The sequence below is a fragment of the Sarcophilus harrisii genome, chromosome 6 (genome assembly GCF_902635505.1).
Source record: "Sarcophilus harrisii chromosome 6, mSarHar1.11, whole genome shotgun sequence".
Classification (NCBI taxonomy): Eukaryota; Metazoa; Chordata; class Mammalia; order Dasyuromorphia; family Dasyuridae; genus Sarcophilus; species Sarcophilus harrisii.
The window spans coordinates 209,905,051-209,931,467 of NC_045431.1; the positions used below are offsets into that span (position 1 = coordinate 209,905,051).

A 26,417-nucleotide genomic window follows, 5' to 3' on the forward strand; every position below is an offset into this window, starting at 1 on the left:
CAGAAATCAATTTTTCCACTTTGGGCAAGTCATTTAAATGATCTGCCTCAGTTTCTTCACCTATTTCACAGAGCTGTCGGAAGCTTCAAATAAGATAATTTTTTTTAAAGAACTTCATCTAGTGTCTGGCATATAGTAGGCGCTAAATAAAAGCTATTAAAAAAAATCTCTTCTGGACGAATGCCACACACAGTTGACTCCCCAGAGAGTGAAAGATTGCTGCTGTTGCTCTCTCCTCCGGAGCTTTACAACCAGCCCGTAGCTAAGCGCGACCCGCCACTCGGCACCCAAAGGCTCCCTCCACGCCCACGCCCACGCCCCTCCCTCCCAAGGGCAGTATATGGTCGTGCTGCCCTTTAAGGGGCGGGCTTTTCTTCTCCAACACAAAGTAACTTGATTGGAGTGAGCCTACCTCGGACTTGCAAAGGCCTCGGTGGAGCCTGAGTGGGAAGGGGGGAGGGGAGGAGGGAAGGAGGGAAGGGAGGAGGGAGGGGAGAAGGGAAGGAGGGAGGGGATCCCCGAAGCCGAATAAAGGCGGAGGAGGGAGGAGAGGAAGGGAGGAGGAGACCAGCCGGAGGAAGGAGGCGGTGCCCTCCTCCTGCTCTCATCCCCAGCCCAGTCTCTGCTCTTCTCTGAAACTTTCCCGTGCGTCTGCTAGGGCTGCCGCTCCAGCCGCCGGGCGGGCCCCAAGGCGGCCGCCGCGGAACCATGAACAGGCTGGCCAAGCGCGGGAGCGAGACTCTCATTGAGATGGTGGCCACAGATGGTAGGTTCCTCTTCCCTGGGGGTAAGGGGACTGCTAGCAGGATGGGCGCGAGGGTGGGGTCCCAGCCCAGCCCGTCCGATCAGGTGAACTGGTTGCTCCAATCTGGCTGTTCCCCGAGCCCTGAGCTCAGATCCCCAGAGGCGCGGGGACCTCTGTGGGCAGGCTAGCATCGGGCGGTCCCGGGCGGGGACGCGGCGGCCGGGGCCTGCCTGCTAGTGTTCCTTAGCGCTGCCAGTTGAGCTGAACCCTAGTTTCTCTCTCTCTTGGCTGCGGCGTCCGCAGCTGCTGCCCGGGCCCCCACGTGGGGCCGCTCTGGGCCTGGATAGGGGAAGACAGTAGGGGTTTGGGGCTGAGCGCACCGGTCGGGCCGGGGTCGCCTAGCGCAGGGAGGACCCGGGCTGAACCAAGTCTATTCGATTCCAAGAACGTGTCCTCCCGAGCTCCTTTCTGGCCGGGGGCGAGCAGCGGCCCCCTTTCTGTGCTCCGGCCTGCGCCCCTCAGGAATGCTCAGGGAGAGGCGCTTGTAACCCCTTCTCCGTGAGCCCAACCCTGCCCTGAAACTGGGGCAGCCTCGCGGCCATCCTTGACCCTGCGGGTTTTGGGGCTGCCTCACTGATGGGGGTGGAGGATGGGGTGGGGCAGGAGGCCTCCCCCTTCGAGCGGCGCTGAGTAATGGAGACAGCAGGCGGCCGGATGGGCGGGGGTGAAGGGGGAGCCGAGCACCGCCTGGAGGGGTGGGAGACCCAGCTCTGTGTACCTGTGCCAGGCTGGGAGAGTCAACACTGTGGGGGGTGGAACTGAACACGGGGGCACCATGCACATTTTCCGGGCGGTGGCTGTTGTAAAACCTGCTGCTTCAGGAAAGGATGTGACCCTGGTGTTGACTCCAGGAAGATACCCTAAAGAGTCCTGGGGTCAGGAGGAGGTGGGCATGGCAGCCAGTTCACTAGAGGTGGACCACCTCAATTCTATTGCTTCCTTCCCCCCTCACTTAAGAATGGGAATGAGGGAATCCTGGCTGTCAAACTAGTGTGGGACATGTGGATTGTCTGCCTCCAGTACCATAAACAAAAGTTGTACCCCTGATTGTCTTTCCTTGTCGGGATCACTGTGTATTTCCTAACTTCTACACTTTGGCGCGTTTTGACTTTGCCCTTTAATTCTTTATGGACATATTCGATCCTTTTAAGGCCTTTTCCTAATCCAGTTTTCTTTTGCCCTCCGGTACATGTTTTCCAAAAAAGATATAGCTGGTGACTTAGTAGGTGATTAATTATCGAATACAGCTTTGGGATGAAATCTTCAGGACCACAGTGTCCTCCTTAAAGAAGCTCATTGAATGCTTTGTGTAGTCCTGAAATGTTTTCAGAAGCTTTCAAAGAAGGCCTGGTATCTCTCAGAACTGAAAGGGAATTGGGAAGCCATCTAATCAAGGAGCACCTAATTTCGTGTCTGAGAATATATAAGTTCAAATTCCAATCTGCAACTTCCTCCTTTTGTGAGCTTGGACAAATCATTTAATCCCCATGGGACCTCAGTTTCCATATCTGGACAGTGGCCTCTAAAGTCCCTTCTTTTTACTTGCAGAGAAATCCCCTTTAATAAGAGCTGTACCATAGAGCTCAGATTTTTTTTTTTTTTAAGATCTTTTTTATTTTGTAACATACAAAATAAAATCATCCAGCCTTCACTTGAAGACCTTTTATTGAGGGAAAACCCCAAACTGTCAAGGTAGCTTATTCCAATGTTAGGGAGATTTTCCTCACATCAAGTCCAAATCTCATCAGTACCCTCTGCTCCTCTGATTGGATCTTTGGACTGGAAGTCAGAACTATGAACATCAAAATCAATATATAAGGACACAAGGGCTCTGTCCTTTCTCCATTTCCTACTGATTGTGTTGCTTATGGACTTAGCCATCATTCCCAAGAACTGAGGGCAGATTTGAATGGGTCCTTCTGACTCTGGGACTAGTGCTCTATCCACTGTACCATCTATTGGTCCTCTTCCTCTTTCCCCAATCTTACATTCTAAACTCCTTCAGAGCAGGGGCTATCTTTCTTTGTATTTGTATCCCTAGCTGTAGTTATATAGTGGGTGGTTAATCAATGCTTATTGGCTGTCTAATTCATAAATCTAGTTCCCCACAAGTTCTTCCCATTTCTGCTCTTTGGGACTAAGTAACATGCCCAATTCCCTCTTCCTCATTACACAATAGCTCTTTAAATATTCCGTCTGCCATCTTCTTTATCATGGAGACTTTTCTAGGATAAATGTGGCATTTCTTTCAATGGATACTAATACGTGTACACAGATATACATATACATGCATGTGTGTTTATATTTTATGTATATATGTACACACCATGGTAAGACATGTATATATACATGAGTAGATACACATATGCATGTGTGCATGTATAAATATATATACATGCATGCACTCACAGATATAATTTCTAGTACTCTTGTAGTCCTGTCTCCTCTCCTGTATAAGCTCCAGTCTGTTGACTTCTGAAAATGGGATGGTCAGAACTGAACACAATATTCCAGATAGGATCCCAAGAGGGTGGAGTGCAGGGTCTGGTTTTGTTTCTCTTCAAAGCACAGGGACAAAGTTGTCCCTCAAACATGATAGTATAGTATTTCTTCCACTTAGTAAAAATCCGATGAGTTAAGAAATACAATACTGCCCAAAGTTTCCATAACAATAGTAATTATGAAATGTTAACTTAAGGGGGGACACCAGATAAAGATAAATTTAAGTGATAGCATTGTAAGCTGAGCTTTTGACTTTTCTATAAATCCTAACTGTTTAAATAAAGTGAGTGGCTATCCTTATGCTGTAGAGTATGGGTCCAGTGCTTTTTAGAATAGGAATGAGGAAGCCAAATTAGGAATCAGTTCTTGGGACATTCTTCTTGATAGAGAAACTGGCTTTCTCTCCTGTTGATTATTACATTTTTTTCCTGTGGCTGCAGTGGTCCCAAAGTTCTGACTGACTGGATTAGATTGATTTTTTTTTTCTTTTTTCTTCTTTAAAATAATTTCCTGTGATTCAGTATAATCAACTTACCTGAAGAGATACCAGGAGCTAAAAGTTCTGATGCTCATGTTGTCTAGTTCCTGGACTTTATGCATAATGAACAAGTTAATTCTTTGAAGTGGGAGGAGGGGAAAAGAAAAAAAGCTTTTATGAAACATTTACTATGTGCCAGTCATTGTGCTAAGCACTTTTGAAATATTAACTTATTTTTGATCCTTAGAACAACCTGGTAATGTAACTGCTGTTATTCCCTCCATTTTATACTTGGGGAAATCTAGATACATATAGAGTTTAAGGGATTTGTGCAGATTTCAACTCAGGTCTTCCTGATTCCAGCACTAGTGCTCTTTCCATGGCATCACATAGATTGATCTGTCTTTATCACCCAATTATGAGCCTCCTGTCCATCTAAAGTGTCATTTTGACCTAGATCTGTTTTTACTTAATAGGACTGGTGAGTTTATATTCAAAACTTCATCTTTAATTTTCATCTTTGTGGATTGAAGTCAACTTGCTCCTTCTCAGCATGCTTTCTGAAAACTCCCCTGGGATGGTTTTAGCACGCCTGTTTCTTGCCCATGTTCATCTGTACAGTGCTGACATTGCCATTAGCATTCCATTTTTTGCCTAAATCTCCACTTTTGTTATTTGGAGTGGAAGAGAATAGAGCAGATAAGTTGTACAATGAACCTTAGAGGCTGATTAATCTAATGTGTTATAGGGGGAGGAGAAAGGAAGAACAATGACCTCTGTTCCTGTTCTTCTTCTTTACTTGTTCAGGGCCACAGACCATAAGAAGGTGTGAGGGATTTGAGGGGGAGGGGGTGGAGAAGAAAAAAGAAAAGTACTAAAAACAACAGCTGTGGTTAATGAACAGGCAAACTATAATCACACTAGGCTTTCTATTATATAATTGAGTTGAAGTCTTCAGAGCATGACACAGAGGCACAGAATCTTAGATATAGAAGTAACCTCAGAGACCCATCTAATCTAATAGTTATACAAGAATCACTTACACATCTCTCACAAGAGGCTACCCATTCTTTGCTTAAATTGTCAGTGAGATGAACTTGCTATCTCCTATGCGGGTCAAGTCATTCTGGAATGACACTAATCAGTCAGGTGTTTTGATTTGTTTTGTTTTCTCCTTAACATCAAATCTAAATTCTCCTTTTTGACTCTACTTATGTCTTATAAACACAAGCAGAACATTCATGTAGCTGCTAACAAAGATCATAAAAGAGGCAGCATGGTGCAATTAAAAGAGCTACATTGGGAATCAGAGGATCTGGTTCTAATTCTAGATATGCTATCACCAGCTATGTGATCTTTTGGACAAGTCACTGCTTATTGTTGCTTGCATTGGGATTTTTGTTCTTTGGTACCTTAAATTTTTCTGCCAGTACTATTGTGTGTGTTGAGGGGAAAATAGAAAATTTTTATTAATTGTTAATCAATTAGGTCATGTTTGATTATTCCCGAGAAATGGTTGGCTCCTTACTGCTTGGGATAGATCTTTTATTTCCCTGGGCTGGAGGAAATGATTAAATGATTAGTCTCTTACTTCCCCGATATAGAGTGGTGATTAAAAAAAAAAAAAAAAGTTAAACTCAGGCATAAGTCTCCTGATTGTTATGGAAGAAGTTCTAAGAGAAGCCAGCCACATCAAGAAACTGATCCAGAGTTGTTATCTTCAAATCTAGTCACCACTGATAGTGTGCTGGGCTTACAGTTAGAATGACTGAATTCTGGTGCATCATCCCATTTTGTGATGATGACTTGTGTAGAAATTGGGTGCTATTTATCTTATATCTTCATTTTTAAAAAAAGAGTCTCTGAATGGAGAGCATCAAGAACAACTTGTATTTTAGGGACAAAGAGTTAGAACCAGAAGGGACCTGAAGAGTAATCTAGTTCAATCAGACAACAAGCATTTCTTTATCGATTACCATCCTCAGCACTGGGGGGTGGGGGTGGGAGTGGGGAGGTGGGAGGGGAGAGAAGAGGGAATATAAGGAGGAAAAAATGATTTCTGCTCTCAAGGGATTGAGTACAAAGTAAATGCAAAACAAATACAATAGAAATTAAAGTACTTAGGAAAGAGGAGGGAAAAGTTGTGGTTAAATTGAGACCTAAGGAAGTGAGGCATTCTGGGGAAGAGCTAAGAAAGAGGAGTGTATTCTATGCATGTAATATAGCCTATACAAAGGTACAGAGATGGGAAATGGGCTGCTTTGAGTGAGAAACTGAGAGAAGAACAACATATTTGTATCATTGAGTATAGAAAAGGCAGTAATGTAAAATGAGGTTGGAAAATTTGATTGGGGTTAGCTTGTGAGTGGTTTAAACACCCCCCCCCCCCAAAAAAAAAAAGAGATTGTATTTTATTTTTAAAGTAGTAGGGAACCATTGGAATTTATTGTGGAAGGGAGTTATGTAGTCAGAATGGTCCTTTAGGAAAATCACTCTGCTAGTTTCTTGGAGGAGAGATAGGGGAGATTAGGGAAAGACTTGAGGTAGAGATACCAAGTTGGAGGATTTGTAATAGTACAGGAAAAGAAGTGATGAAGGCCTAATTTGGGTAACGAGAAGGGGAAAGATGTAAGAGGGGTTGTGAAGGAAGGAATGGCAAGATTTGACAGTTGTTTGGAAACTTGGGTGAAGGAGAATAAGGAAGTAAGAAATCAAATCTGAGACAGCAGGCTAATGGTGTCTCCTCAACAGAAATAGGGAACCTTGGATGATGGATAGGTTTTTTGGATTAAAATATGAGTTTTGTTTTGGACACATTGAAGCTGAAGTTAAGTTGAGATGTCTATGGTTTATCCAGTTTGACATAACAGTAGATCATTGATGATGTGTGCCTAAAGATCAGGAAAGAAACCAGGGCTTGATGTAGTTCTGGGTGCATCAAGATGATAATTCAACTGCTGTGGCTGGCGATGTCATCAAGAGACAGAGAAGAGAGGGTTAGACAGAGACTTGAGAGAAATTAAGAGAACATGAATAGTTAGTGGTTAAAAAGTTCTGTAATGATGAAACAGCAATGGAGATTGAGATTGAGGAGCAGATCAAATATGGGGAAGAACTAGGAGAGTATCATGAAGTCATCTAGTCAAATGCCATATCAATTTACAAAAGGGGAAACTGAGACACAAAGTGATTGTTTAAAGATAACACTAATAGTAAGTTTCAGAGCCAAGATTTGAACACAACTCCCTATCTTTAAAACTGGGGTGCTTATCACCCCATTTGTCTAAGGTCACACAGGTGAATTCCAACCCAGGTTCTTTGACATCTAATCTATACACTTTCTACCTTTTTATGCTAGTCCTGGGTCTGCCACTAGACTCTCTATTTGACTATGAACAAATTAGCTTCTCATCTGTGAGCGTCACTTTCCCCTGTAGAGTGTTAATATGTATAGGTATTTGAGGTTATGCTTCTCTGGTAAGTTTGTATATATAGGATTACCTCTCTTCCCCCTTCCCATGCCAATAAAAAAAGCCTTTCTATAAAATATATCACCACATCTATTGTTATCAATTGAAATCTATTGTTGTCAATTTCAGACTTCTACTTAAAATGGGAAGTAAGATGGTATACTTCGGGGTACCTGCAGATGATCATCTTGTCGAGGTGTATTCTCTACTTGCCTACCATTACTTTAAAGAAAAGTAGTGTATCATAGATAGCATAGTGAAATAGAAGGGACTTTCTAGTCCATCCTTCTTATTTATAGATAGGGAAACTGAGTCCAGAGATGTGACTTCTCTAAGGCACACAGAGTTTTAATGACCGAGTCAGGATTTGATCTTGTAAAACAGATCTGAATTCGAAGTCAGAGGATTTGAGTTCAGATTGTGGCTTTGATTGTATTTTATTTTTGAAGTTTGTGGAAGGAAAGTTTGTCCACACTCTCTGTGGATAAGATATATGTGATCCTCAAAGTGTGGATCCCAAGGGATCCACAGTTTAAAACTATTTTCATAATAAGCTATTATTTGGTTATTAAAATTCCTCTCTTTTCCTGCTACATATCTAAGTAAGGCTAGACTTTCTTCATGTACTTCAACCATATCAAAACAGATCAAATGCAAAAACAGTTATAAAATTTAGCTGTCTTCTATTAAGCTAAGACATTAAAGAAGTTTGCAAAAATATGTAACAGTGCAACCCTTCTCATTATTTTTTGTTGTTCTGGAAATAGTTTTCATAAAAATATTATTTTAAACATGTAATGGATTTATTATTTTTTAAAAGATTAATAATTTTGAAGTGATCCATTTTAATTTTTAATATGGCAAGTATTGATAAATGGAGCTCACATAAGCAAATTCTCTTTGTAGTTTTCAGAATTTTTAAAGAGTATAAAGAGGTCTTGAGACCAGAAAGTTTGAGAACTTCTGTACTAGATGATATAAAAGGTTCCCTTCTAACTCAAAAGTTGGAATTTTAGAATTACAATTAAGTTGCATTCACCATATTGCCTTTGGAATGCTTTCACCTGTGTTTTCATTGGAGTTTTCTTATTTAGGTATGCTAGGGCTTGTTCTACTGAATTAAAAGATAAGAAAGTTGGGACTGAGAAATTAGGGAACTTATGTTACCAATTGAATCATAGAGCGCCTGAGCTGAAAAGGACCTTAGAACTTATGGTTGGGTGGACCTTTAAAGGGCTTTTCTCACAATAATCCTGTTTTTACAATGGGGTTCATGAGATTATGTGATTTGTTCGGGATAATACAACCAGTAAGTATCAGAACTAAGTTTAAATGCAGATCTTTTGAAGCTGTCCAGCACCAGACCAAGCTGCATTATGTACACACTTGATTTAACCCCCTTGTTAAAAATTAGAAAAGTAATTGTGGAATAACTGAACAAGTTATGGTATATGATTATGATGGAATACTACCATGCTGTAAGAAAAGATGAACCCAATGATCTTAGAAAAACACAGATAGACTTGTATGAAATAAGGAAGAGTAAAATGAGTAGCACCAAAAAAACAAAAAACAAAAACATTGTATACAGTAACAGCAATATTGTTTTAAGAATTACTTTGAGTGAATGAATCATTTTGAGTATTATAAATATCCAAATTAACTGTAAAGGATGATGCATGAAAAAATATGCTATCTACATTCAGAGAAAGAACTGATAAATAGAACTACATATAGAATAATTTTACACATATATTATAAATATACTCATTTGAGTTTAATAGAAGCCATCTCTAGTCTGGAGGGGGGAGAGAAGAAAAAAAGAAATTTACATGATAACTTTATTACATATTTAAAAGGAATAGTAAGCTGTACATAATAAATTTGCAGTTTCTTGTGCAAACATCTTTCAAAAATTATTACTGTTCTATGTTATGGAAATGCTTGTTTTATTTCATAAGTTAAAAATATATTTTTTTAAGTGAGGAAACTGAGACCATAGAGACCTGCCTGAAACAGCTAGTTAGCGGCAGATTTAGGATTAGAACCCATTCTTCCTGAACTCAATTTCTCTCTCTCCCCATCCCTAGTCCAGACCTGTGATTACATCACTATGGGAAACTTCTTGATGTGGAAATTCTCCTCACTCATGTAGAGCTCCAGTTGGCTAAAACATATCCTCTTAGAGTAATCTGGGGAATGTTAAGTAATTTGCTTATGATTACCTACAAATGTGTTTTCAAAGGCCAGTCTTGAATCCAGATCTTTTTGATTCTAAGTTTGGACCTTTAATTTGCAGACCACACTGCTTCTTTGTATTCAATCCAATGAAACTCCAGTGTTGGACCTTAAAAAAAAAAAAAAATCAATTTTTCTTCCTTCCCTTGCAATGTGTATTACAGCAACATTTCAAAAATTACAAGATAACTCATCCTGTATTAAAACAATTTGAAATCACACAGGCTACTCTCAAAATTGTTTAGAAACTCCATCTTTGACACACTGACACAATTTGCTTCCAAGTATTTACCAACAGTTCACATTACTTGTGGATAATAATGAAATACAGCTCTTCAGTTGCTAGGGACATATGACTAAGAAGATATGACCAAAAATGTTGCTTGCAAGGATTTCTGTGGGAGGAATACACCCAAGTTCATTTACAGAATCACAAAAGAGAGACCTGAACACAAGAAATCCCCTCTAGGATATAAATTTCAAATTTTAACATTCATTTAAAAAATGAGTTCCAAGTTTTCTTCCTCATTTACTCCCCACCCCAAGACAGTAAGTTATTTATTATAGGTTATTTATATGTAGTCTGTGATGCATCTCTCAGTCAAGTCATCAGTTTTCTGTAGAAAAATTTTTAGTGAGGGAATATAGGCCCTAGCCATTTTGAAAACAGTTCTAATTGTTGAGAAATTTTTTCCTTAGATCAGTGTTGCATTTATAGCAGAAGTAAGTGTCACTCCTCAGTAAGGCTTCCAGATGCTCGGGAACCAGATTAAAATATAAGTGGGAAATGTTTAACAAAATAAATTAAAATATAACAAGCATCTGTTTTTTAAAGTCAGTATGGGTCTATAGAGACTTGGTTCTATTCGAATTTGACAACTCTGCTCGTCATAGATCATAGATTTGGAGGCAGAAGGATATCTCAATAATCGTCTAGTTCAATCCCCTCATTTTGTGAATGAGGAAAAGAGGCAAAGAAAGTTATAGTCACTCCCATAAAGTCACTTAGGGAGTAAGAAGCAAATGTTGCTATTGAGTCATTTTCAATCACGCCTTGCTCTTCATGACTCCATTTGGGGTTTTCTTGGCAGAAATACAGGAGTAGTTTGCCATTTCCTTCTGTAACTCATTTTATAGATGAAGAAACTGAGGCACACAGGGTTAAGTGACTTTTCTAGAGTCACACAGCTAGTAAGTGTCTGAAGACTTATTTGAAGTGAAGATTAGTCTTCCTGACTCCAGGCCCAGTGCTCTATCCACTGTGCCACCTAGCTGCTGTTAAGTAGCAAAAGCATGATTCAAATTGCAGTGTTCTGACTTTGAATCCAAATTGCTTTCCTGTACTCATAATTTTATGCCCTTCTCCTCACCAAGTAGAACAAATCTGATCCCACTTCCACATGATAGTACTTCCCCATTCTTCTCCTAATTTTTCTATCACTAATCTAAATGGTTTTTCTTTTAATTGATTCCTCTATGATCCTTACATGGTATTCTTCACTTTCCTGGTTGCTTTCATCTGGGAATCTTCAGCATATCGATGCTATTTCTAAAATATGAGAATAAGATCTAAATACGTACTGCAGATGGGACATGACTGGAAGTATGATACCATGGGAATATCACCTCCTTATTCCTGGGAGTCTTGCCTCTCTCAATGCAGTGCAGTTCCGGTTAGCATTTTTGACTGCTAACTCACAACTGTCTGACTCACATTCAGTTTGGAGTCCACTAAAACCCCCAGGCTCCAGTCATCTAGAATTTGGGCCTTTAAAAAAATGTTTAGCCTGGAATAAGCTTTATTTTTATCTGTCCATAAGAGTTTATTAAACATATTCACAGGATATGTGGTTCACCTAATTCAACTCTCTGAAAGGTCCTAACAACTTAATGAAACTTTCATGAAAGTATTTAACTTGGAATTTCACTCCTGTGGTTATTTCTTTGCCCAAGAGTAATGGAATTTGTGTACTTCTGCACTGAAAGTACTTTATAAACTACTATTTATTTCTTGTTGAGTTGTTTGGGTCATGTGTGACTTTTCATAACCCCATGTGGAGTTTTCGTGACAAAATCACTGGAGGAGTTTCCTATTTCCTTCTCCAGCTCATTTTACAGATGAAGAAACTGAGACCAGCAGGGTTAAGTGTCTTTTCCAGGGTCACATGACCCTAAGTGTCTGAGGTCAAATTTGAATTCAGGAAGATGAGTCTTCCTAAAGACTCCAGACTTGGCATTCTATCCACTGCACCACTGAATGACCCCTATGCTCACTTTCTGAATGAAATAACATTCATCCCAGTGTGTCTGCCTGTGCGATGAAAGAAACCAAACCAAGGAGAGCAACCAGTGATGCTATCTGAACTAGAAGGGAGCTTAGCAATTGGCTCTTCATCCCCTTATTTGCTAGATGAAGAAATTAAAGCAAAAAAGATCTTTGTATCTGTAAAAGACTAATATTTTTTCTGATAGATTTAAAAGCGTACAATTTGTGTGATAATAGGAAACTTTGGATTTGCTCTTAACTTTTAAAAAGAGCCTTATTAATGAATTTCTTGATGGTAATCCATAGAAATCTTTAAAATGTTAGATCTTCCTAAGCTCAAAGGGAGCTTTCTATACCATACACTCTGCTGTCTTTCAGAAATTTTCCCAGAACCATACATTTAGAGGTGAAGGAAAATAAAGGTCAGTGAGTTCAGTTCTTTCCTTTTCTACGTTAAAAAATGCGAACTGAATTGATTGAGCCAAGAGCTCAGGGGTAAATGGCAGGAACAAAATTTGAGCCCATTTTATTTGATTCCAAATTCATTATTTTTTTCCTTTTTACATGACATTCAATCATTGTTTTTTTTTTTTCCCCCAGATGCTTCCCAACCCCATGTACCAAAGACTAGCTTTTGTTTCATCTCACTTCTACTTCTCAGTCCCCAACTTTCTTCAAGTGCCATTTTTTTCTTTTCGGAAGCCTTTCTTAATCCATGATGAATCAATGTTTTCTCTGTGTTGAAATTACATTGAATTATTTTGTTCTTACATTGTGCTTATTTACCTATGGATATGTGTCTCTCTTCCCCTCACATCCTTGACCCCTCATCTATACTACAAGCATCTGGAGCACACATTCCTATAACATTTCCTTGCATATGTATGCTCTTAATAAATATTTGTTGAATTGAATTGCAACCTTTTAATATAATATTATAGATAATGTAGCTTTCATATTTTTAGCACCCAATTAACTCATGTTATCTATTTGTCTTTTTAGATTAAGTTAAATATTGGAAATATTAAGAATGATGGCAGAGCCAGAACCTAATCAATTAAATTAGAGCACAGCATATAAGGGGCCATTTCTTACAATTTTTGTTGAAATATAAATTCAGGGAAAGCTAGGTGGTGCAGTGGATAGAACATTAAGCTTGGAGTCAGGAGGACCTGGGTTTAAATCTGAGGTTTTTGTTTTTTTTTAATTTAATTTTTATTATTATTGTAGTTTTTTATTTACAAAACATGCATGGGTAATTTTTCAACATTAACCCTTCTCCTTTCCCTTCTTTCTCCCTACTCCCTCCCTTAGGTGATATTAAATATATTAAAGCATATGTTAAATCTGATATATGCATACATATTTATACAGTTATCTTGCTGCATAAGAAAAATTGAATCTAGCAAGAAAGTAAAAAAAAATCTGAGAAGGAAAACAAAAATGCAAGCAAATAATAAAATAGTGGAAATGCTATGTTATGGTCCACACTTATTTCCCATAGTTCTCTCTCTGAGTATAGGTGACTCTCTTCATTACTAAACAATTGGAACTGGTTTGAATCACCTCATTGTTGATGAGAATCATGTCCATCAAAATTGATCATTCTATAGTCTTGTTGTTGCCGTGTATAATGATCTCCTGATTCTGCTAATTTCTCTTAGTATCAATTCATGTAAGTCTCTCCAGGCCTTTCTGAAATCATCCTGCTGATCATTTCTTACAGAACAATAATATTCTAAAACATTCATGCACCACAATTTATTCAGCCATTCTCCAATTGATGGGTATCCATTCATTTTCCAGTTTCTAGCCACTATAAATTTGAGTTTCAGAAACTTATTAGCTGTGCAATCCTGAGCTGGTCACTTAACCCTGATTGCCTCAACCTCCCTCCCCCCCAAAAAACCCACAAAATATACATGCATAGATGTTTAATGCCAGAAACTTATTCATATGTCATGGACAGAGTTTTGTGGCATTGAACACATGTGTAAGTTCACAATCCTAGTGGACAATCATAAATGGAGGAATTATTTTTAGACCTTGTGAAGATCTATGAATGTTGAGTTCTGGCTTTGGGGTTGGTTGTATTTTGTTTCTGGAATTTCATAAAAAAAAAAGGTTTGGATTGACTTTTGAAATATTGAACTAACAAATCAAAACTGAGCCTTTAAGAATTGACCAACCAGAGACACTCCCTTCCCTTTTTATTTTTAGATAGTTCTATGTGGCAAGCTACACCCCCAAACCCATATTCATTTCAGTGTGATTTGCTAGGCTCACTGAATTTAGTTCTATTAATAGGTTAGATCCCACAGATCCGTTATGTCAGCTGCCACTTTTCACACTGAGATAAAACTACTTAGAAATCACTCCTGTTGCAATAAAGGATTTTAGTCCCTCTTCCTCAAACAAGCCAAAACAAAATATTCTGGCTTCTTGAGCTGGATTTGGAGTCAGGAAACTTGAGTTCAAATGCCAGCATATTTATTTACTTATTTATTACCCTCTGTGATCCTGGCTAAGTCACTAGATTGCATTTGCCTCAATTGTAAAAAAAAAAAAAAAAAAAGTTACAGTAGGTTGGTGATCTTCAAGATCTATCCAGAATCTAAGCTTTTGATCTTGTGATCTGGGTAACGTCACACCTGTTTTATTCCCCTCCCCCTTTTATTATTTATCCAGATAATAGCCTCCTTTCCCCAGGTGTAGACATCTTATAATTATTCTAAATGTGGGATAATCCATTTCTAAAGCTTTTTCTATAGTTAATACTGATAAAGTAGTAGACAAGGCACTAGAAGAATTTTGGCTCCTTACAGAAGCTATATATGAAAAACATAACTTCCCCCATTGTTTACAATGAACAAAAGGTTCCTTTTTTGAAAAATGAAGATTGGGGGGTGGGGTGGGGGAGGAGCTAGGTGGCACAGTAGATAAGAGCACCAGCCCTGAAGTCAGGAGAACCTGAGTTCAAATCTGATCTCAGACACTTAACACTTCCCAGCTATGTGACTCTGGCAATGAAGATGGGCAACAGTTAGGATTTTAGTCACTCTAGCTTCTTAAAACCTCTGTCTTCTGTTTCTCATCCCCTACATTTCCCAACATGCAAGAATTTAAAACAAATATAAGGTGTCCCAAAATTTTAGTACTTTGCTAGTTTAAATGTTAGGGTTAGCTTAAATATTTGGGTTAATTTCCAAAGGTCTTTCTAGCATTTGTTTTGTACTTTTCTGAAATCTACTTCTTCTTCTCTCTGGGCAAAAATTAAAGGGCCACGTTCAACTACCAAGGGAGTTGGTAACAGCACTTTCTAAGATGGTTATTAACATGTAATATATATCAAAAATGTCCAAAGACACTAAATGACAGTTTATGTATATATATATATATATATATATACACACACACACACACACATACACAATCCATTATCTCACCCAGGAGTCAGAACAACCCTTCAATGATGTGATCTCAATTTTCCATTCATATGGATCTTTTCTTTCTTTGGACAGAACTGGGTTCTGCTCTTATTAGCCAGCTGACCACAGACAAGTCACACTTTTTAAGTCTGTTTATTAAAAATCTGTTTAGTTTGTTAAACAAGGAGGATGACAGTAATACTGTTCCACTTCTGAGAACTGTTGTGAGACTTGTATGAAAAATGTTTTCAAAGCACATCTCAAACTTTAAGGTATATCCATACCTGTTCATTATTATTACCTCTAGTTCTAGCTGTCTTCTACATGTATACAGGAAAATTAGACAAGAAATAGGGATGGATCAGGCTTACTTCTTCCTCATTCTTCCTGGTAAAAAGAACTAAAGGTCCACATTTTAACTCCCAAGGGAGTTAGTAACACCACCTTCTGAGGAGTATATTAGCGTGTCAAAACAGACACTAAATAACAACTCCTGTCATTCCTGTTTACATTGTTTATGTTACAAAGTACTTTGTATCCATTATCTCACCCAGTCCCCACGATAACCTTGTGAGGTAAGTAGGATAAGGATTTCTTATTTTATAGATAACAAGTCAGAGGCTAAGAAGCACAGTGGATAAAAGTACTGGGCATGGAGTCAGAAAAGCCTGAATTCAAATTCAGCCTCAGATACTTTCTAACTGTATGATCCTTAACGTCTGTCTGCCTCAGTTTCCTGTGCTACAAAATGATGATAATAATAGCACCTACTTCCCAGGGTTGTAGTGAGGATCAAGTAATATAATAATTATCAAGTACTTTGCAAGCCTTAAAGCATGATACTAATTATATTTATTGAGGCAGGTAGGTAATACAGTGAATAGAGTAAAGAAGACTCGTCTTCCTGAGCAAAATCTAGTCTTAGACATTTTCTAGCTATTTGATTGGCCAGTTCAGTAGAACCTCCATTTTTTTTTTCAGTTTCTCAGTTGTAAAATATAAGGATCACATGAGATCCTTATACAGTATTTAGCACAGTGTCTGGCACATTAGTAAGTACTATATAAATATTTATTTTCTGATTCTCAAGGGCCCTTCCCTTCCCTGTATGTGGTGAAGAGGGGCTACTCAACTCCTTAGGGTGGTATTTCTCCCACTTTTCATTCAAATATAACCTTATTGTTATGAACACAAAAGACTCATTAAGTGGTGCTACAGCTAGAAATAATGAATTAAGCAGTTATTTTTGGAAGGGGATGAACTAATGAGTTCAATTTTGGACATGCTTAACTGAAGGTAGCCAATGGAACTTCCTATGGGCAATGGGAGATGTGGGTCTGGAGTTTAGAAGATATGCTAATGCTGGAGAAAGTCATCTACCAAGAAGAGGTTATTAAAATAAGAGAGTAAATAAAATTGCCAAGAGAGATTATAGATAAATAAAAGATAAGAAATGGAGATGAAGAAGAGGTTAGGGTTAACTTCTCATCAAATAGTCTACCTGGAGTGATCACCCTTTTCCTTGCCTGCTACTGTCTCATTTTCCTTCTTTATTACCACAAGTTCTAAGATATTCAAAGAATATACTGTTTCCTTTTTAATTAGAATTGCTATACCTCTGATCAGTTACTCAATTTATTTTTATCTTATTTTACTTTTTAAAAAAATTCTCTGACATAAATAACTGGATGATGCTTGATAAGTACTCTAAGGGAGTACACTTAATCACTTTGAGGTATAATACTCCTAAGTTCTGAAAAAATCTGCATAAAATACTAAAGAAGTCTGAATTTTTCTTTTTTCTTTTTGAAATGTTCTATTTATGGTACCTTATTGTAAAATTTGTGTTATTTTTCAGTACTATACACAATTTTTATTGTTTTCTGAGTTCTAAACTCTGTATTATCTGTTGGACTTGGTATATTATCTGTGGCTTCCACCAAAGTCCTCCAAAATTCCCATTTAGTTCCTTCTGTGCACTCATAATGTACTCAAAGCACTATGGGGAAAGTTGAAATGTAGAAGGGATAACTAACTACTCGAGATTAAACTTTTGTTGCAGAGAGAAGTGATCTGTATCTGTAATAGGAAGTTCATCATCTGGAAGTTTCCTCTACCAATGAAATCATAGTTCTAGTTCATAACCCTATTTTTACAAGTGTATTTTTATATTATTTAATGACTTAGAGAAACTTCCTTCTGCCTCCATAAAGTTTCTACTCCTGTCAAACAGCTTAACCTCCTAGATTTAAATAAATTAAGGTTACTGACTAGACAATTTTATTAAATGTCATCACTAATAAAACAAAGTCCTAAATTTATAGAGTATCGGTTCTGAGAAAGATAATAGGCAGTCTCTTTTAACCATCACTATAACTACTTATTTAACTGTGGAAACAGAGACAGTCATTTCATTCTCTCATGATGCAAGTCTCTTCTTAAAAATTTCTTCACATTTCTTTGAAAGGCAAGGATTAAACTCATTTCTCTCAGAAAATAAGTTCTCTTACTCCTTTTCTTTGTCCTTTCAAGCCATCCCAGTTAACAGTTCTCTCTAGAGGCACAATTAAATTTTTAATCTCCTCAGATTCCTCAGTTAGATTGGTAATTTTAAGAGGCCATAGATACTTAAAGATCCTACTGGATCTATAGTGTTTGTGAGAGATTCTATTGAAGTGGATGTTATGAAGTGAAAGAAAATATGAGATAATGGCTCTAGGAAGCATCAAGACTCAGAAGTTTAATTCAGCAAATATTTCTTAAAGGAGACAGGGTCTTATAATAGAGTTTGGGATCTGGAATTTGGGGGGTTATGTGAATTTGGCATTTCCTTTCTCTGCTCAGTTTCCTTATCTGTAAAATCAGGAGCTTGACCCAAATGACCTATGAGGAAAGTCCCTTTCATTTGGACTTCTGTCATCTAGTGATAAGACCAAGGAGAGAACCTTGGGGAACATCTGTTATCTATAAGATAATAGATGGAATAGATTGGAACTGATTGTGTGACATGGGAAACACTAGCAAAGGTATACCCACATCAAAGAAGCTGCTATGCTCTTTGGACAAAGCAGAATGGAAGTAGCTCCAAAAAAAAAAAAAAAAAAAAAAAAAAGAGAGAGAGAGATGCACAAGTTTGGAGGATCCACCCCAAATATTCACAAGGAATATTTGTCCCTGACCAGTGGTGGAACATTTAAGCTTGTATTGGTATGATCAGCCACAATCAGGCACATTGTACCTTAGCTCCAGCATAATGATGTCATTTTGGTCCTCTTCAAGAACAAAGGTCAACAACCAATCATATAACATGAGGAAGGGGACAAGGAGTCAGGAAAGTGGCTGGGGAAGGGTCGGCTAGAGAGGTAGGGGACATCTAGGAGAGTACTGTCATGCTAGGATGTCAATGAAGCACTTTGTAAAATGCTTTCTTTTTTAAAATTTATTATGGCTTTTTATTTACAAAACACATGCATGGGTAATTTTTCAACATTGACCCTTACAAAACCTTCTGTTCCAACTTTTCCCCTTTTTTCCTCCACCCCCTTCCCTAGATGGCAGGCAGTCCCATACATGTTAGATATGTTAAAGTGTATGTTAAATACGATATATGTATACATATTTATACAGTTATCTTGCTGCACAAGAAAAATCAGATCTAGGAAGAAAGTAAAAAAAAAAAAAAAACCTGAGAGGGAAAACAAAAATGCAAGCAAATAATAACAGAAAGAGTGGAAAGAGTGTTGTGGTCCACACTCATTTCTCAGTTCTCTTTCTGGGAATAGCTGATTCTCTTCATTACTGAACAGATGGAACTGGTTTGAACCATCTCATTGCTGAAGAGAGCCACATCCGGCAGAATTGATTAGCATATATTATTGTTGTTGAAGTGTATAATGATCTCCTGGTTCTGCTCATTTCACTCAGCATCAGTTCATGTAAGTCTCTCCAGGCCTCTCTGAAATCAACCTACTGGTCATTTCGTACAGAACAATAATATTCCATAACATTCGTATACCATAACTTACTCAGCCATTCTCCAATTGATGGGCAACCACTCAGTTTCCAGTTTCTTGCCACTACAAAAAGGGCTGCCACAAACAGTAAAATGCTTTCTTTAGACGCACTTTATTCCTATTTCTTACTAGACATCTTTACAATGATGCTGGCTAGAATCCTAGGGTAGAAAGAGCTCATACCAAATATAGTTAAAACTACTGTTCCTTGAGTGATTGAGTGCCTCTGCTGAAACCTCTGTTTACATTCTTCTGCATGTTGGCATAAAAAGGCTTCCTCTGATTTTCTGACCTGCTATATTTGTCTGATCTAGATTAGGATTTTCTTTACTTTATCATTTTAAAACCAACCAGAGAATTTGAATGTGTGTTTTTTTTTTTGTTTTTTTTTAAACTGAATAGTTTTCTGCCTTGGTAAAAACAATGATTGTGTGCATTCCTGTGACTTGCTGGGTGGAAGGAGGTGGTGGAAATATAAAGTACAGGGAGTACAGGCTGATGTTTAAAAATGGGCTAAGAGTGAGCAGGCAGCACTTTCTGAGTGTGGACCAGACCCCTCTGTGTTTATTGATTTTATGCAGTAGGATATTGGAATTTAGAGGCTGAAGGCAACCTGACACATCCCCTAAAGTTCCAAGGGCTTCTTAACCTGGGTCCAGAGATTCTTAACGAATATGCAGAGGATCTGGGTTATCTGAAATCTATAGATTCCAAGTGGGTCAAATGCCAATTGGCATTTGATCCGAATCCATTTTGATTTGATTGAAGCAAATTAGGGGTCGAAAGAGAAGGAAGTAAGGAACCAGGCCCTTCAGGCATGGGGTTAATCCTGGCAAAGGTCAGTAGGTGAGTGCAGCAGGGATTTGGCTGAGATGTTCTAGATTAGGTGGAGCAAATCTCAAAGGACCCGAGGGTGCTGGCTGAGCAGTGACCTAAATTACATTCCTTTCCCTCCTCCAATAGTCAACGAGTTGACAAATCTACTGTTGGTCAATTTAAAATCAGATTGTAATTCCCTTAGCAGCCTCTCCAAACAATCAGGGTAAGAAACATATGTTCCACTACCATATCATTGGGTTCTCCTTTTATTCTTCCCTTAGTTTTAGTCACCAGGTTTTTGTTTTTATTTTTAAATAAAATTTGATTGAGATCTTTTGTCATAATATACCCTACATTTCCCAGTGGATCCCTTGCATTTTCCCTCCCAGAGAGCCAGCCCTTATAATAAAGTAGAAGGAATAAGGATTAAAAAAAAAAAAAAAAGAAAACCTTTGGCAAAACTAGTTAACTTATCAAAAAAGCCCATTTGCAATATTGCCTATTCTTCCAAGTGGGGAAGAGGCCGAGAATTACTTTTTAGGAGGGATCCTTGAGAAAGTGGAATTTAATCTTTTTTTTTTTTTTTTTTTTGAAATTTATGGTAAGCTTTATTCCATGAGTCCCCCATTAACATAGGGCTCTTAACACACACACACACACACACACACACACACACACGTAACATGTGCACACAAACACACACACATACATTTCCATAATTAAGTTTCTTTTTTTTTTTTTTTTATCTATTTAATAGCCTTTAATTTACAGGATATATACATGGGTAACTTTACAGCATTAACAATTGCCAAACCTCTTGTTCCAATTTTTCACCTCTTACCCCACCCCTAAATGGCAGGATGACCAGTAGATGCTAAATATATTAAAATATAAATTAGATACACAATAAGTATACATGACCAAAACATTATTTTGCTGTACAAAAAGAATCAGACTCTGAATTATTGTACAATTAGCTTGTGAAGGAAATCAAAGATGCAGGTGTGCATAAATATAGGGACTGGGAATTCAATGTAATGGTTTTTAGTCATCTCCCAGAGTTCTTTTTCTGGGTATAGCTAGTTCAGTTCATTACTGCTCCATTAGAAATGATTTGGTTGATCTCGTTGCTGAGGATGGCCTGATCCATCAGGACTGGTCATCATCTAGTATTGTTGTTGAAGTATACAATGATCTCCTGGTCCTGCTCATTTCACTTAGCATCAGTTCGTGCAAGTCTCTCCAGGCCTTTCCGAAATCATCCTGTTGGTCATTTCTTACAGAACAGTAATATTCCATAATTTTCATATACCACAATTTATTCAGCCATTCTCCAACTGATGGACATCCATTCAGTTTCCAGTTTCTAGCCACTACAAAAAGGGCTGCCACAAACATTCGTGCACATACAGGTCCCTTTCCCTTCTTTATAATCTCTTTGGGATATAATCCCAGTAGTAACACTGCTGGATCAAAGGGTGTGCACAGTTTGATAACCTTTTGAGCATAGTTCCAAACTACTCTCCAAAATGGTTGGATTCGTTCACAACTCCACCAACAATGAATCAATGTCCCAGTTTTCCCACATCCCCTCCAACAATCAACATTATTTTTTCCTGTCATCTTAGCCAATCTGACAGGTGTGTAGTGGTATCTCAGAGTTGTCTTAATTTGCATCTCTCTGATTAATAATGACTTGGAGCATCTTTTCATATGACTAGAAATAGTTTCAATTTCTTCATCTGAGAATTGTCTGTTCATATCCTTTGACCATTTTTCAATTGGAGAATGGCTTGATTTTTTATAAATTAGAGTTAATTCTCTATATATTTTGGAAATGAGGCCTTTATCAGAACCTTTGACTGTAAAAATATTTTCCCAGTTTATTGCTTCCTTCTAATCTTGTCTGCATTAGTTTTGTTTGTACAAAAACTTTTCAGTTTGGTATAATCGAAATTTTCTATTTTGTGATCAGTAATGATCTCTAGTTCTGCTTTGGTCATAAAGACCTTCCCCTTCCACAGGTCTGAGAGGTAAACTATCCTATGTTCCTCTAATTTATTCATAATTTCATTCTTTATGCCTAGGTCATGAACCCATTTTGACCTTATCTTGGTATCGCGTTAAGTATGGATCAATGCCTAGTTTCTGCCATATTAGTTTCCAATTTTCCCAGCAATTTTTATCAAACAGTAAGTTCTTATCCCAAAAGCTGGGATCTTTGGGTTTGTCAAAGACTAGGTTGCTATATTTGTTGACTGTTTTATCCCTTGAACCTAATCTATTCCACTGATCAACTAATCTATTCCTTAGCCAATACCAAATAGTTTTGGTAACTGCTGCTCTATAATATAATTTTAGATCTGGTACAGCTAAGCCACCATCATTCGATTTTTTTTTTTATTAATTCCTTGAAATTCTTGACCTTTTGTTTTCCATATGAACTTTGTTGTTATTTTTCTAGGTCATTAAAATAGTTTTTGGGAGTCTGATTGGTATAGGCTAAATAAATAGATTAGTTTAGGTAATATTGTCATCTTTATTATATTTGCTGCCTATCCAAGAGCATTTAATATTTTCAATTGGTTAGATCAGACTTAATTTGTGTGAAAAGTGGTCTGTAATTTTGCTCATAAAGTTTCTGATTTTCCTTGGCAGATAGATTCCTAAATATTTTATATTATCAGTAGTTACTTTAAATGGAATTTCTCTTTGTAACTCTGACTGTTGGATTTTGTTAGTGATATATAAGAATGCTGATGACTTATGTGGGTTTATTTTATAACCAGCAACTTTGCTAAAGTTGTGGATTATTTCTAATAACTTTTAGCAGAATCTCTGGGGTTCTCTAAGTATACCATCATGTCATCGGCAAAGAGTGATAATTTGGCTTCCTCATTGCCTATTCTTATTCCTTTAATCTCTTTCTCAGCTCTTATTGCTATAGCTAGCGTTTCTAATACAATATTAAATAGTAACTGGTGATAGTGGGCAACCTTGTTTCCCTCAGATCTTATTGGGAATGGTTGCAGTTTGTCTCCATTACATATGATGCTTACTGATGGTTTTAAATAGATGCTGCTGATTATTTTAAGGAAAAGTCCATTTATTCCTATACTCTCAAGTGTTTTAATAGGAATGGATGTTGGATTTTATCAAATGCTTTTTCTGCATCTATTGAGATGATCATATGGTTTTTGTTAATTTGGTTATTGACATGGCCAATTATATTGATAGTTTTCCTAATATTGAACCAGCCCTGCATTCCTGGTATAAATCCTACTTGATCATAGTGTATTATCTTGGAGATGATTTTCTGTAGTCTTTTTGCTAGTATCTTATTTAAGATTTTAGCATCAATATTCATTAGGGAGATTGGTCTATAATTTTCTTTCTCTGTTTTCAGCCTACCTGGTTTAGGTATCAGTACCATGTCTGTATCATAGAAGGAATTTGGTAGGACTCCTTCATTCCCTATTTTATCAAATAATTTATATAGCATTGGGGCCAATTGTTCTTTAAATGGAATTTAATCTTAATAAGGAGACAAGGCTGGTGGGAGGAGTCAGACCATGACATCTGAGGACAATTTGAAGGAAACAGGGATGACTTACCAGTTACATTTTGTGATATTTTAAGGGATATGATTTTTGTCATTACGTTTTGAAGGACTTATTGAGGGAAATAATATTAGATCTATCCTATTTAGCCTAAAAGGGAGAAAGAAAGCTGACCTTACAGAGGAGCAGACTGGTACAATATAAGGGGGAAAAATTGGAATTTATTCAGTGGAATAGATGATCTCTTGTAGTTACTACATGTTCCATGGGCTTGCAGATGGGAGAAGGGGAGGAAGGTTAGCAGGCTTTATGCAGAGAGTGGAATACTGGCAAATTTTGTATTTGTTGTTTTTGTTTGTTTTTGTTTTGCCAGTTAAGTGACTTGTTCAGGTTTATCCAGTCAGTATACAGCTAGATTTGAACTCAAATCCTTCTGACTTCAGAATTCGTACTCTATATTGTGACTAATTCTTGTTCAGTGATTTCCAAATCTTTGTGACCCCATTTCTTGGCAGAGAATACTGGAGTGATTTGCCATTTGCTTCTCCAGCTCATTTTATAAATGAGGAACTAAGATAAATAGATTAAGTGACTTGCCAGAGTCACACAGCTAGGAATATTTGGGCCTGGATTTGAATTTAGGAAGATGTTTTCCTCATTCCAAGCCCAGTCCTCTGTCCATTGCTGATCCCTAACTGCCCCCTTGCAAATGTTATTGCCTCATTTGCAAAGAATTAGATTAAACAAGAGAAGGATTTGGGGGGTAGTTTGTGACTATGTGGATAAGAGAACTGGAGCCTGTAGCCAGGAAGTCTTGAGTTCAAATCCAGCATCAGACACTTATCTATATGATCCTGCACAGGTCACTCAATAATCGTTTGTCTTAATCCATTAGAGAAGGAAAATGCAAACCCCTCTAGTATCTTCGCCAAGAAAATCCAATGCACAGCTATGATCTGCTGGGTCATGAAGAATTAGATAAGACTGAACAATACCGGCAACAATTGTACTACCCTGTCAGAATAGTAAGATTTTGGACAATAGTTTTAAAGACTAGGGTAGTTTCCAAGAACTGATAAGCTCTTTTATTTATTGAAGGCTGTTCCAATAGATTAAAACTAAGGAATGGGGCTTATACTATTTACATTTGTGATTCATATTTGTCAAAGCATCATAAAATAGCATTAGTTATGTCTTAGTCATTTTGTTTAGTTTTGCTATTTATCTAAATAACTTTCTGTTTGCTAACTGGAGGAGACCAGACAGAATCATCATTTGTGTCATCACTGAACTTGGTTGGTCCATATGATACTCATCATTTGCCCATAGCCGGTACCAGCCATGATGACAGTGTTCTTACCTGGAAACTTGGAAGCTTGTTTCTAGATGATCTCAGCCACTCTTCATCTACGTCACACCTCATAATCATGCTGTCCATCTAGGTTCTGTCCTGGATGTACTTGCTTTCTCTCTGCATATTCTTTTGCTTATTGATCTCATTGGTTCCCAAGCAAACAATGATCATTTCAATGCAGAAATAATTTCTCAGGCCAAGCTGTCCAGCTCAAACTTCTCATCTGACACCCACTCTTGAATCTCCAACTGTCCATTGGACATCTCCAACTGGAAATAAATCTAAAACCTTCTCTTCATCTTGACTTTCCTCTAAATCTAAAGAGGGCGTCATTTTTTACTCAGGAACAAAACCCAGGTGTCATCTCCAGTTCTTCACGATGTAGATGTCCTCTCTTTCTTCCTCCCCATCCAATTCTGTTGCCAATTCCTTTTGATTTTACCTTTGTAACATCTCTTGTAATTGCATCCTTCTCTCCCTACTTTGCCCAATCCTAATGCAAGCCCTCATCTCCTCACACTTGGACCACTTGCTGGTTGATCTTCTACCTGTCTCTCCATGATCTATTCAGTTATCAAAATACATATTCCTCTCCTTGTGCTCCCCACCCACATTCAGTATATTTCATTGTCTCCCTTTCACTTCTAGGCTTGAAAAATAAAATGTTCTGTTTGATTTTTAAAGCCCTTTATGACCTGACTACCTTCTACCTTTCCAAGTCTTATTATAATTTCCTTGAACATTCTCTGTAATTCAGCAAAAATGACCTCATTGCTTTTTCTCTCCCTCCTCATGACATTTGGACTGGCTGTTCCCCATACTTGTAAGCCTCCATTCTCTCTCCTCCTCTCTGTTTCTGGATTTCTCTGGCTTCTCTCAAGACTCAAGTAAGATCCTGCCTTCTCAGTAAGAAGTTTTTACCAGTCTTCTTTTATCTTCATGCCTTTCTTCTGAGATCATCTCATTTGTAAGCAGTTGTTAAAATGATCCCTTCATTAGACAGGAAGCTCCAAAGGAGCAGAAATTTTTTTTTCTTATTATTTTATAGCTCCAGGAATTTAGCACAATGACTGGTTCATAGTAAACATTTAACAAATACTCAGTGATTGATTAAGCTCAAAGCAATTGTTTCTTATATTCACTTTTCTCTGCCAACTAGATTTTAAGGCTTCCAGAAGACATGCAGTGTTAATTGTTTAGACTACTAAACAGTAGGTAGGAGAAGTAAAATGAGGAGGGGGCAATGGGAACAGTGAGAAGGTAAAGTAGAGATAGGCTTGGGACCTTTCAGAAGTGGTGGGCCAAAGTTCCAAGTCCAGCTCTTCTAATGTGTCTTAAGAGGGATAAGATACAGATAAGAAAGCTGAGACACAGCGAGGGGATAGGCTCTGTCCCTGAAAAGGGAGGGGGGAGTGATCTGGAAACCAATAGGTGCCTATGGTAGTTACCAGAAGAAACAGTGCTTGTTGGGTATATATCTGTGG

General features: G+C 37.9%; 1 protein-coding gene across 8 annotated transcripts in view; it reads left to right on the plus strand.

Moving 5' to 3' along the window:
- Positions 1-510: 510 nt before the first annotated feature.
- The window catches only part of ANO5 (anoctamin 5), a 145,156-nt gene continuing 119,249 nt past the window's right edge, over positions 511-26,417 (plus strand). For all 8 annotated transcript variants that reach the window (XM_031941867.1, XM_031941868.1, XM_031941869.1 and 5 more), the window contains exon 1: positions 511-766. In XM_031941867.1, coding sequence (XP_031797727.1) covers positions 709-766 — 58 coding nt within the window. In that variant the 5' untranslated portion in view covers positions 511-708. The remainder of the gene's footprint in view (positions 767-26,417) is intronic.